At 43.1% G+C, this 13,598-nt stretch overlaps 1 protein-coding gene across 1 annotated transcript in view; it reads right to left on the reverse strand.

The window, feature by feature from the left end:
• LOC136831091 (probable E3 ubiquitin-protein ligase HERC1) overlaps positions 1-13,598 on the reverse strand; it is an 801,341-nt gene that overhangs the window by 629,386 nt on the left and 158,357 nt on the right. The window contains exon 13 of the mRNA XM_067091041.1: positions 11,216-11,352. Coding sequence (XP_066947142.1) covers positions 11,216-11,352 — 137 coding nt within the window. The remainder of the gene's footprint in view (positions 1-11,215; positions 11,353-13,598) is intronic.

Raw genomic sequence — 13,598 nt, forward strand, 5'->3', positions numbered from 1 at the left:
ATTTCATGTGTACTTCTCCGATAATCCTTAGCAAGAAAATAAAGATACAAAATAGTGCCTGTCATGAGCTCCCAGTAACCAAAAAGTTAAGGGTGCCAAATACATACAATAAAATGGTAGAGTGAACCTAACACAATCTTGCCTGACACTTTTGGAAATGGAGGAGACAAAAAAGGCTAGTAAACATCAGTGTAGGTATAATGTGCACCTTAATCCCTTCCTCTCAATAATGCTGATGTTTATCTTTCCACACAATACTGCTCCTTATGATAAAATTTTAAAGAGCAAGCTCCATAATTAGTTCTATGGAATGAGTGCTGGTTCTTGGAAAAGAAATGTTTAGAATTAACAGATTAACACAAATCACTTTATAGCCTAGCAAATATTTCATGTCACATGCCTGAAAGTACGATCCAAAAGAAGAGTTAGAAGTTTAACATGATATGTTAGGATGTCTATGTAAACTTTTCAGTTCATACAACTCTGTATCCACAATTTTAAAAAAATGTAAACATCATAACTCATTTTTTGTTGTATTATTTTGATGAAGGGTGAACAAGAATAGTAGCTATTTTCTAAATGTCCACAAAAGAATTATTCCTTTATATCATGAAAAATGTACTTTAGGGTGAGGTTTTATATTCTCATATGCAAATCTCATACCTATTAATATGCTAAAAAGCTTTGAGCCAAAAATAAAGTGGCAAATATCTTGTCTAGTTTGAAAGTAATATGATAGTAATGCTGTATTTAATGACTGTATACCTCTTTCCTCCTAACAAGGGATGTGGCTGACAATATGTATGTAAAAAAGAAGAATCCAAAGCTTTTCAAAAACTTGGCTTACATGGTCAATGAAAAGTTTTAGTAACTGGGATGAAGATTGATTCCAATCATTTGAATCAACTGATTAATCCATGACAAGTTCAATAATCAACCAATTACATTGTAAGAAACTGTTTTCAGCATATTTTTTAAGTACAGATATTACAAGTCTTACAGAGTGATCAAACAGAGGAGTTGGCAGGTACAGTAACAGTCTTAAACAACATACTTATTGAGTCAGTGACTATGGGCAGAAGCTGGAGCTCTGGTGCCATTTTGTATTTTGATATTTCACCCCTTTATAATAAACCAGTTACAGTTGTTAAATTATGCATGTACCATAAGTGTGTGTGTGTTGCTGTCTTAAGTCATATTTTTTACCAATCTCAGTATTTTACTGCAATTCATGCTTCAGTAAGCTAAAAGGTTTCCAAAGGTACAACTTAACCTCTTTTCTCTTTACACAAGATAAGAGGACTTTCAATTTTAATTCAGCCCTTAAGCATAAGTGGGCCATTTAATAATTCCTGACATCTGGACCATACATAAACAAAAAATTATAAAGATCCCAAACTGACATATTATCATCACTTCTTCCAACAAAGTTCTACTATGCAATGCTCATTTTCTGAGTCCAGTCCCGTGTCAGCCGGTGAAATTCCATTACAGCACGAATTTCTAGGTATAACAATGCTAGATATACCAGAGAAAAAGAGCTTTCAGGAAAGCTGGGGTTACTACCCCCAGTCGAGCGTCTTCTAGGAAGACGTCGGTATAAGAGAAGGGTGAGTGAAATACCACTACCACGGAAATATACTCGAAAGATCTCTCCTTATCAAAACCCCCGGAATAGAGCGGTGAGCCGTTACAGCCCCTACACTCAACACCCGCCAGGACGGCGACACCAGCGCCACCTACTTCATTCCATTTTCTAGCACGTGACAAATTGTTTCTTTTGTGTGCTCGTCCTCTTATTTGGATTTTTTTTCTACATCTCGATGGCATCGAGCACCTTTTCCATCTCTAAGTTAAGTACCATCTTCTTGTGGGTTTTTGTTCTGTTTTATTGGCTGTTTTGGTCTCGTATTTTCATAAATATTGAGGTCTTATTATGACGCCACGGCGTCCCCCGCCAGCCATGTCGACATGCGAGGCGACTCCTTCTGTTCTTTCGGTTGGAGTTGTCTCCGCTATCGTTATAGATAGATTTTAACCCCTTGGTTCCCTTCCTGGTGGTTCCTTGCGGTGGCTCCCCCTCCCTTTTGGTTTTTTGAATTACATTTCATTGGCCTATCGGCCTTTATTAGGTGATGCCCGTCCAAGTTCCCCCCAGGTTGGGTTCCTTTTTTATTTTTGGTCTCAAGTAGGCTATTATTTTATGCTTGAAGATGGTGCTCTTTTATTTTTAGTTTATTTATTTATTTTAATTGTTTTAAGTTTTGTGGTTTACCTCTGGTGGTAGCGGCAGCCCCAATCTAACCGCTTCCCCGAGGTAGGCTACGCTCCCTATTGAGCATATTTTGATTTTAATTATTTATGTGTGATGGTATTTTGTGGTGTAGGCTTGTTTGCTTCCATCCCCTTGCCCTGAGTGGGAGATCAGGTTGAGGAGTTTTTGTTGCTGTTTCCTCCGGGTCGTTTTTCGGTGGGTAGAGTGAGCCCCTTAGTTCTCTTCCTCCATTTGGGGGAATCGAGTTCTTTGGATGTGTTTCCTCTAGGCTAGTCGCCTCCTTACCCCCCCCTTCTCGATCCCGGTTGGCTCTCGGCACAAAATTTCTCTCCCTGTTGCTTCCTCCTCCCTTTTGCACTCCTTCCTTTTTCCTAGCCTATACTAGGTTAGGTCCATATTAGGCTTCGCCTAGGAAGGAGTCGGGCTTCGGGTTGCGTAGCTCCCTGTAGTAGGCTACCCTTCCAAGTTCATTTGGAGGGAAGGATGCAGTTGAGCGGGTGATATGTTTCTCCCTGTCTCCTGTTCCCTTCCGGGTAGCCTACTTCTCTCCCCTGCTCCACCCCCTCCCTCTCCCCTACCCCCAGCCTTGCGACTCGTGCGGGTGACGCTAGATGGCGTTTTCTTCGAGTTCAGGGACTTCTCCTATTGGTAGAGGGATTCGCTCCCTCCCATACCGTCCCTAGCTTCGCTGTGTTGGGGTTGGTGGTTTGTTTGCTCGAACGTGTTCGAATCACTATCCCATACCTCTCGTCTCCCGTCGGACTACGTAGATAGGGTAAATGTAATTGCTCCGTCTTATGTTATGAACATTGAGCACTTTACCCGTCTTACCCGTCTTGTTTCTCCGGCGGGGAGGTAAGGGCGGAAAGTTTTTACATCATGTAAAGGAGCGGACCCCTCCGGTCTCCGGAGTTTTACCATCACTTGTTATTATTGTTATTTGTTTTATTATTATTATTATTTTTCATTAATTTTAGATAAATCTGTTTATCTACAGGAGTTACTCTCCTTTTTATTTATTTATATATCGTGAGTCCGGTCCTACACCGGGGGCTCCGCCGTTATTTTTCTGGCAGCCCTTATGGTTGGTTCCTGGTTTCTCGTTCCTTCATTCCCGGAGTCCTCCGGGTCTGAAAATCCTTACCTTCCACTCTGTGCATTTAGAGCTTATTGGCCCAGTTTATGATAAGGGAGTTCTCCGCCGGAGTATTCGGTTGTAGTTGAGTTTCCGGCCTTGCCAGCTTTAGATTGCTTAGAGTGTGAGGTTCATGTACTTTTTCTACTTACAGACTGTTCGCTGTGAGGAGCCGGGGTGTACCGCCTCCCTTCAACAACCCTACAGGCACGTAGTATGCGGACCCACGCTGGTTGTGCGGTCCGACTGGACGACCTGGTTGTTTGGCACCCTGATGGTTGTGAGGTTTGCTTTGCTCTCTGCTCAACCATCCAGGATGAGTCGGTAAGTGACAGTCTTTTTTCCCCGTTTCATGCTCCTCATATTGTTGTATATTGTTTAAAGGTTCCCGGTCTGGCTTTTTTCGTTCCTAACTAATTGCTGGTTTCCTTGCAGGCGGACGAAGCTTCCAAGAAGTCTGCCTTGAATCCCTCCGGGCCTGGGTGGCTGGGTTTGGCAGGAATGTTCCGTCGGGAAGCCCTACATCCTCGGCGCCAGGTTGAGGACTTGCTTTACCCCGGCGCACGGGTGGCGGCCGCAGTGCCTGAAGATCTTGCCACCCCAATCATCCAGCAAATCCGGGATGCGACCCAGCCACCTCAAGTGGACATCCTATATGCTGAGGTCTCGGAGGATGTTGCCGCCATGGATCTCAACCTGGAACCAATGAATACAGAGCAGGACCAGGTGGTAAGTGGTGAGGTAAGTGAGGTTGTTGGGGCGGGCCCCCCTCTGTTTGACTCCCCTGCTTCATCAGTATCTTCCTTTGCAGGTTTTGTGAAGTCTTCCTCCTTGGGTGATAGAGCTCCGTCTGCTATCCCCAAGTTGAAGTTGAAGACTTCATGGAAGGCGAAGGGCTACAAGTCCTCGACTTCCAAGAAGGCATCGCCCTTCCCCCCGTCGAAGGCTAAGGTTTCAGGACCTGTAGCCTCCGGGAGCAAGTCTAGTTCCTCCAGCAAAGGCGCGAGTAAGAGGGCTGCAAAACCAAGCCCTCCTCGCCAGCCTGCTTTTTGATGCAGAGGCCCTTGCCACTGAACTTTACAAAAAGTTTTACGGAGGACCTAGACTCTAGGTTTGAAAAGATCTGAAAAGTTGGCCAGTCATGATAACATACTGGCAGGTATGGCTCGCCCACCCCCAGCAGAACCACAGTATGTTATCCCGACACTGCGGACCTCCGCCGTTCGATGTCGGTAACCCTTGGCGGTTCGCACTCCGGGCCATCCAACATGATGGCAAACTTACAGTTGAGGGTCTTGGCACGAGGCGGTTGGAGGAATTGGAGTTCTTCCCCCGATCTCTTGCCCCCTTATCCAGGCTTCGTGAGGCTCACAGAAGAAGCTTGGATTCAGTCAGACAAGGTTCCTAGGAGACTGTCATCGTCCCTAGGGACCAAGCTCAGTCGGCTCTCCTGCGCACTCTGACAGAGTGGCAGGCAGAAAACACAAAGTTGACCCCTTTCAAGGGCAACTTTCACGATGTTCGCCCTGGGAGAAGACCTTCCCACCCCTTGCTTGGACAAAGTTGCTCTGGCTACGGCCCGAGCATGCTTTGATGGTAATCCGTTACCACAATTAAGGAAACAGACCCTACTTCCTGGTATTCCCAGGAAGTAATGAGTTCTGGGTGGGCGCCCGTCCACTTTCACTGTCGGGAAGCTGGACCCCCTCTGCGCTTCCACGCCAATTTAGTGAGCAGCTCCCTAAGCTGCCGGAATCTTTTTGAAGGCGGAGTTTGAGGCCCGGACTAAGTTAGCCCGGTCCTTGAGCTCTGGCTGCCTTACAGAAGCTACTGCCGTCTCCTGCTCAGACGAGCCTTTTTTTTCCAGGTTCTGGCTAAGTCCTTCCTGGCGAGCTTCCAGTCGGACTTGCATGAGTTCATCATGGCCAGACTGGAATGCAGGAAGTTCATCTTTGCCGATGCTACCATCCGCCACGAGCCTAACAAGCTCGTTAAAAAAGCTCGATCTGGGGACCTAACCTCTTCCCTGAAGACGAGGTTACAAGCGTTATGGCCGAGGCTACACGGGCCAATCAGAGTCTGCGTTCTCGCTGGGGCATTTCCGCTTATAAGCGCCAAGACCCCAGAATCGGCCGGCCCCCAGACGAGAGGAGGCAAAGCGCTTCAGGAGGCATAAGAGGCCCCATCAGGCGGTAGTCCAAGCCATCCCGGTCTCGGCAGTGGCCCAGCCTTCTACTTCTAAGGCTCACCCCCAACAATACGTGCTGGTCCAACCAGCTGCACCCTCTTATATGACTTCACCAGCATACAACCCCACATATGAGGGCCGTGGGTTCTTTCACGGCCTCAATAGGGTTGCAAAGGGGAGGAAGAGGCAAAGTCCCCATAGAGGAAAGCCCAACACCACCCCAAGGGGAAGGCCTGGACGTGGTAGGGGGAATAAACCTGCTCCCTCCCACTGAGAGAACACAGGTAGGCGGTCGCCTGTATTGGTTCAGGGACCAATGGACCTTCAGCCCTTGGGCACACAGCATTGTGTCCAAAGGACTAGGGTGGAGCTGGATCAAGAACCCTCCTCCTCTAACCAGATTTTACCAGCCACCCACATCAATCCTACAGGATTACGTAACAGAATTGCTCAACAAACGAGCAATAAAGAAAGTAAGGCACCTAAAGTTTCAAGGCAGGTTATTCACTGTTCCCAAAAAGACTCCGATCAGCAAAGAGTGATCCTGGATCTGTCGCGTCTAAATCTCTACATAAAATGCGACAAGTTTCGCATGCTTACGGTAGCTCAGGTGCGGACTCTACTTCGCGTGGGGCCGTCACCACCTCTATCGATCTTTCAGGCGCTTATTATCACGTCCCGATTGCGCGGAACTTCTCTCAGTTCCTCGGTTTCAGACTCGGGAATCAAGCCTACTCCTTCAGGGTCATGCCCTTCGGTCTGAACATTGCGCCCAGGGTATTCACCAAGCTGGCGGACACGGTAGTACAACAGCTCCGGTCCCGAGGGAATATCCCTAGCAGCGTACCTAGACGATTGGATAATTTGGGCACCAACTGTTCCGGAGTGTCAGAAGGCCACGTCCATAGTCATCAATTTCCTGGAGTCGCTAGGTTTTCAGCTGAACAGAGAAGTCCCGCCTGACTCCAGAGTCCCGGTTTCAGTGGCTGGGTCTCCAGTGGGATCTGTCCTCCCACACGTTATCTCTCCCACCTCCCAAGAGGAAAGAGATAGCATCTCTCACCAGGAGATTCCTCAAAAATCCATCAGCATCCCGCCGGTCCCAAGAAAGAGTCCTTGGGTCTCTTCAATTTGCCTCAGTGACAGACCTGCTCTTGAAAGCGAAATTAAAAGACATAAACAGAGTGTGGCGGAGTCGAGCAAATGTCAAGCTCAGAGACAAGGTCTCCTCTATCCCTCGAATCTTAAAGACAAGACTGCGGCCTTGGACCACAGTCAGAGGCCTGTCCAAAACAGTTCCGCTTCAATTTCCCCCTCCGGCACTAGTTATCCACACAGACGCTTCTCTAAGCGGCTGGGGGGGATATTCACCAAAAAAGAAAGTACAAGGAACGTGGTCCACAATGTTTCAGCAGTTCCATATAAACACCCTGGAAGCTATGGCGGTCTTTCTAACTCTGAAAAAAATCCGCCCCCCAACCGGATTCATATCAGGTTGGTGTTAGACAGCGCAGTGGTAGTTCATTGCATCAACAGGGGCGGCTCCAAATCAGGTCGAGTAAACCAAGTAATGGTTGCTATCTTCTCCCTGGCGAACAAGCACGGCTGGCACCTGTCAGCCACCCACCTAGCGGAGTGCGGGCGTGGTGGCGGATTCCCTGTCCAGGACTACCCGTTGGAGACGGAGTGGTCCCTGGATGTGGAATCTTTCAAATGGATTTGCCGCCGGGTTCCGGGCCTCCAAGTGGATCTGTTCGCAACGGAGAGCAACTTCAAGCTCCCCTGTTATGTGGCCCCAACCTGGACCCTCAGGCGTTCGCCACAGACGCAATGACAGTAGATTGGAACAATTGGGAGAAGATTTATCTGTTCCTCCAATAAATTTACTGCTGAAAGTATTACACAAACTCAGGACATTCAAGGTCAACCAGCCCTAGTAGCCCCCTACTGGCCGAAGAGCAATTGGTTCCCTCTCCTTCAGGAACTGGGATTACGGAGTCTTCGGATTCCCAAGCCCATTCTGACCCAGACAGTACAAACCAAGACTGTGTCAGCTTCCTCAAGGATTCAGAATGCCCTAGTTTTATGGACTTTATAAAATTCGCAGCCCAAAAAAGGAGCGAACATTGACCCTGTCAACACTCTGTTTTAGAATCAGATAAAAGAGATTCTACTCTTAGACAGTATGACTCAGCAGTCAAAAAATTAGCCTCCTTCCTGAAAGCATCTGAAGCCAAAATCATGACGACTAATTTAGGAGTTTCCTTCTTTAGGTCACTGTTTGAAAAAGGCCTGGCTCCGGCCACTATTACCACAGTCAAGTCGGCATTGAAGAAAGTATTTCTTTACGGCTTTAAAATCGACCTTACAGATTCCTATTTTCATCCATCCCCAGAGCATGCGCTCGTCTGAGACCAGTATCACGTCCACATTCGGTTACATGGTTTCTCAATGACGTCCTTAAGTTAGCATCAGAGTTGGATAACTTTCATTGCTCTTATCAGGATCTGTTAAGGAAGACTTTATTTTTGATTAGCTTGGCTTCAGGTGCTAGAATCTCAGAGCTGTCGGCTCTCACTAGAGGTGATAATTTTGTTAACTTCCTCCCGTCTGGAGAGGTCCTCCTTTCCCCTGACCCTAGATTTTTAGCTAAGAACGAAGACCCACAGGACAGGTGGTCTCCTTGGAAGGTGGTGCCCCTTCCTCAAGACCAATCTTTATGTCCAGTTTATACACTTAAATCTTACCTTTTAAGAACTCCACAGAGTAAGTCGGGTCCTCTTTTTATCAGGGAGAAAGGTGGTACTCTTTCTCTAAATGCTATAAGACAACAAATTCTGTATTTCATTAAACAGGCCAACCCAGATTCAGTTCCTAAAGTTCATGATATTCGAGCAGTTGCTACTTCCATTAATTACTTTCATAATATGGACTTCTCAGAGTTATCTAAATTACGGGTTGGAAATCACCTCTAGTGTTTAAACGCCACTATTTAAAATCGCTCGAAGCCCTGAAATATTCTACAATAGCAGTGGAAGTGTCATCTCCCCACCTTAAATAATCATTTCCTTATCCTTTCCTTTTCCCCCGCCCGCCTGCCTCATTTACTTCTCTGCTTATTCTCCTGGTTGATTATGCCTCACTGCCTGGCCCCTCATATTGATGTATCTTGTATCTACTGATGGAAAAAGTGTAATCTGACATGCCATGATTGTTTTTTTCTTGTGGGGTACTGGACGGTTTTTATTTGGCTCCATGTACCCCAGATATGTGTATATATTAATTTTCATTAATCTTGTCTCTTACGTGTTTAGCCTAAGTTTACGTGTATAGTATTAAGGTTGTGTTTGCTTGTCTTGTGCACATTTCATGTTTCACCTACCTTTAAGTAATTTTAAGATTTTTGGGGTTTTTCCCCGTCGTACTGGGGACCTCCCCTTATTTCATAGTATTAAGTTTTTTGGTGTGCCTTAGATTTAATATACCTTAGTTTTAGTATTCTTGCTACATGAAAGAGATTACTTGATTAAAATTATTTTCGTAAAATTTTTGCATTTTTCTTCAGATTACCCCCATTTCTTTTTCCTTGTAGTTTGCAGCCTTGGCATGATTCTCTATCACTATTTCACTGGCTGACACGGGACTGGACTCAGAAAAGGGATTTTGACAGAGGAAAAATCTATTTCTGAGGAAGGTCCCGTGTCACCCGGTGACCCTCCCTGACTCACCTAGTACTCCCCCCCCCTACTTGCACATGCCAAGTCTGGGGTTAGTGCTAGCATGGAATGAAGTAGGTGGCGCTGGTGTCGCCGTCCTGGCGGGTGTTGAGTGTAGGGGCTGTAACGGCTCACCGCTCTATTCCGGGGGTTTTGATAAGGAGAGATCTTTCGAGTATATTTCCGTGGTAGTGGTATTTCACTCACCCTTCTTTATACCGGCGTCTTCCTAGAAGGCGGCTCGACTGGGGTAGTAACCCCAGCTTTCCTGAAAGCTATTTTTCTCTGGTATATCTAGCATTGTTATACCTAGAAATTCGTGCTGTAATGGAATTTCACCGGGTGACACGGGACCTTCCTCAGAAATAGATTTTTCCTCTGTCAAAATCCCTTTTCTTTCTAGCTACCTCCATGGGGTAGCTTGAACTCCCATCAGGTCTAAGTATTCACCTATACCCTTTCACCATGATTTCCTGAATATACACGTCTTTGTCCTGCTACTTCCATACCTACTACTTTCTGACCGATTGCTCCTTATCCCATCTCATCACATGTTCAAACTATCTAAATTTTTTACATCAGTCTTTTTTCCAGCTTCCTGATACTATGTATCTCCATTTCTTCATTTGTAATATTTCCCATCATACTTCACTTTACGAGCACATTATTTAAAAATATCCTTCATGTTTAATTTTGGAGCTGCTGTCGTTTTACATGTCCTATTTGCCTTTGCTAACAAACTTGACTTATCCAATACTCTCTGGGCTTGGGACAGGCTGCTGACTGATCATGAATACACTTTGAATTTTATAACCCAAGAGATGGAAAAAGAAAACTGTAGTATATTCAGTATTGTTTGGTGTGTAAAGAATATGCCAGGCTATTCAGTGTACAGTATGTGTGAACAAAGGGAAAGCACTGTACTTAGGGTAAAAGACTCTACATCAAACTGTCTGACCAGGCACAGAATTGTCCAATTGACTCAAGAGGTAACATTTCACGTGTGGCTGGTACTATGGACAAACTACTTCCTCTCTTATAGTGTAAAGTAATTCTATTTACTGCCACTGCCTAAATACAGAAATGTATAGTAATTTTGCCCTTTGTGACACCCCAGTATATCTGCTGTTTTCTGAAGTTAATGGAATCTCTTCAGTATCATAATCTAATGAGACAACATAATCTTATCAAGGTTATGTATAAAAAAAAAATAAGAGCCCCAAAAAACAAGAAACAAAACGTGATTTACTTTTATGTAATAAAACTGTAACGTCTAGTGTGATTCTTTAAAAGAAAATACATGTTTCACACTAGAACCAAAAATTTTCTACTTTCTTGCTTTTATGCCATAGTTTAAAACTGTAAAAAAAAAAGTTATTACATTCCCACATTTATCATCACATTCTAGTACTGTATATTTCTGTTTTGAGCTACCCACTTAAAACCTGGAAAAATTCATATGGAAAAATAGCTTTCATTAAGATATTAATATATTGAAAAATATCTTTCATTAAGATATTAATCATAATTATGAAAAAATACACACAGTTGTAAGGATAGAAATTAAATAGCCATTTACACAGCTTTCTTTGTTACATCACTTAAAAGAATTCAGTAATAATCATCACAGAGAGACTATAAAGCATGGAACTGTATACAGTACCATACATGGATTCAACATAGACTTAAACATAACCTTGACTATGACAGAATTATCTTGATATCTTTAGTCTTCAATCTTAAACATTAAATATCAGACAGATCCACTAAACAGAATAAAAATATTTATCAGAAAGGAACACTGATGTTTCTGATACAGTCAAAGTAATGTAATAACCTTAATCATAACTTCAATATTGTAAGCTAAATTACAAATTTCTCTCCAACACAAAATAACTAACCTGCCCATGAGCTGCAAGAGCAAAGGAGACATGAGTTCCTGTGGAGAGTTTCCGTATGGTTAAGCCCTGAAGTGCCTCAATTACACGTGGACGATAGACCTTAGCAGTGTCACCGTGGCCAAGCTTACCATGGTCACCTAATTAAGAAGAAAAGGACTTAGAACAATAAATATCCAATCACCAATTTGCAAGTTTTTTATGCACTGTCTTGGTTTATACTTCATGAAAAAATCTCTAAGTATGCTTTGCATAATGTAACCCCGGCACTTTTTATGACACTTACAATTGTCATAACATTAATTTGTTCTTATAATTACAGTTTTAGCTTTTATTTCCAGCTTGATGCTATGTACAATCTAGAGTAGAATTTAGCATGAGTGAAAAAAATTTAGCTGGTTCAATTACAGTCAAGTTATCTACCACTACGCCAGCATTACTCTCGCCTCTCACCATGGCATTTATCACTGCCAGACATATTTCTTAAATATGCTAAATAGCCAACAGTGTACTTTATACTACTTTTATACTGTAAATGCAAATGGCATAAAACAAGATAACCAAAGTACCAAGTGGGAGTAATACAAAAACGGCACCAAAATCTCATGTAACTTACATTTGCTGGAGGAAGGCCAGCTGAACTGGTCTGACCATCATTAACTGACAGCTGCAAGTCAACCCATTATTTCATATCTTTAATACTTTTCCTCTGAGCGTATCATTTTGTTTGATATAACTTGTGTTGTACTGTATCAGTAATATTATAGTAACACAAACTGAATAACTGTGTTAGGTGGACTACATCTACCTGAACCTCACCCAAACCCCCACCTCATTTAGCACTTGGCCTCCCATCAGTGATAGCACCCATTAGGTGCAAGGCAATTTTTGCACATGGTATTTTTGACAGCGTGGCCGCTGTTCGTCCTCAAAGGAGTTAAACTCTCATGGTCCCCCCAGACAGACCAACCAATTACAAAGAATTCTCTTATAGTTGGTATTAGCCAGAATAGTGCTAGTTGGCACAGTGATAGAATATAAAGGACTCAGGACAGGAGAGTTCTATCTTCCGTCCTACAGTGACTGCCTTGGTTCTCTCTATGTCTCACTCGCACAGACGTTGGCCATCATCCTCATTACACTCTGGTCTGTCCAAGAGTTCACTAGTTCCCAGGTTTTGCTTCTGAAATTGTGCTTAGCTTGACCTTGGGCCTAAATTCTATATTCCATTCCATTTGATCATCATAACACCAATCAAGCTAAGTACTTAGTTTTAAGACCCAGTGAAAAGCTTTAGTTCCTCAAAATTTTAACAGGTAGGCTTATATCTGTTTAAACTGGGAGCCAGTAAGCCTCTTGCAAGGTGAGAAGTTAGGAGTAGATAGCCAGGCTATGCTGTAATTGTTGTGCTTTTTTTCTTGTTTGACAAAGTGATAATTAGCATTAAGGCAATAATATTAGACAATTTTGTTATCGAAACTTCTTATGCAATGACATTCTTAACACTGATAGATAATGTGAGGTTATCAAAGCGTAAAATGGGCTAGCCTAACTTCTTGTTTACGAAACCTAGATGCAATCATAGTTTCCAATTGTGCTGGAATTACAAGCCTTGGTGTTTACTGAAGGCCAGTATTTCTTTTGTAATATTTTATGATCAAGCTAAATGGTTTTCGTGATATAGACATTTCCCCAGTTATCCTTAATATCAGGGTTCTTTTCAAGTGTTAAAGGAAATACATTCATGCAGACCTACTTCCAAAGGTATTACTCCGCTGGTAGTGAAGTCACAAGTGTTGAGAAAATTGTTGTGACGCTTGTCTTTTTCCTAAGGGAATACAAAAGTACTTTTTCATAATGGTGAGCTTTGCCAAATTATTTAAAACATAATGGTGAGCTTTGCCAAATTATTTAAAATCTTAAAAGATACTGATTGTATATATTTTTGGTATAATAATGGCAATAATTATTGATTTTAATTATGAATCAACTAACATAGCCTATAGTCTACATAACCTTTACCTGGAGCTTGGGAATAGACTGGGTAATCAAAGATTATGAATGTGTAGACATATACAGTAAGGATACACATTTAGTTTTGTCTTAATTGAGTTAAGAAGCATTTGTGAGTAAATCCTTTAAGGCAAAGTTATTGTAGCAATTGTGAATTAATATTCTACTACATTACAGTACTACTATTTTAACTATTTTATGGATATGATCCACTGATTATGTTACCCTACATCATACTATGGACATGTACTTGGGGCAATGTAGGCCTGTGTTAATTTGAAGTGTTTGCTGCCTATAACAGTGACAGAGGTAGCTAACTCTAGGTAGTTTTTATTAAACACCTGCTCCTTTATCACTACTGGGCTACTATTAC

Source organism: Macrobrachium rosenbergii, chromosome 48 (assembly GCF_040412425.1).
Source record: "Macrobrachium rosenbergii isolate ZJJX-2024 chromosome 48, ASM4041242v1, whole genome shotgun sequence".
Classification (NCBI taxonomy): Eukaryota; Metazoa; Arthropoda; class Malacostraca; order Decapoda; family Palaemonidae; genus Macrobrachium; species Macrobrachium rosenbergii.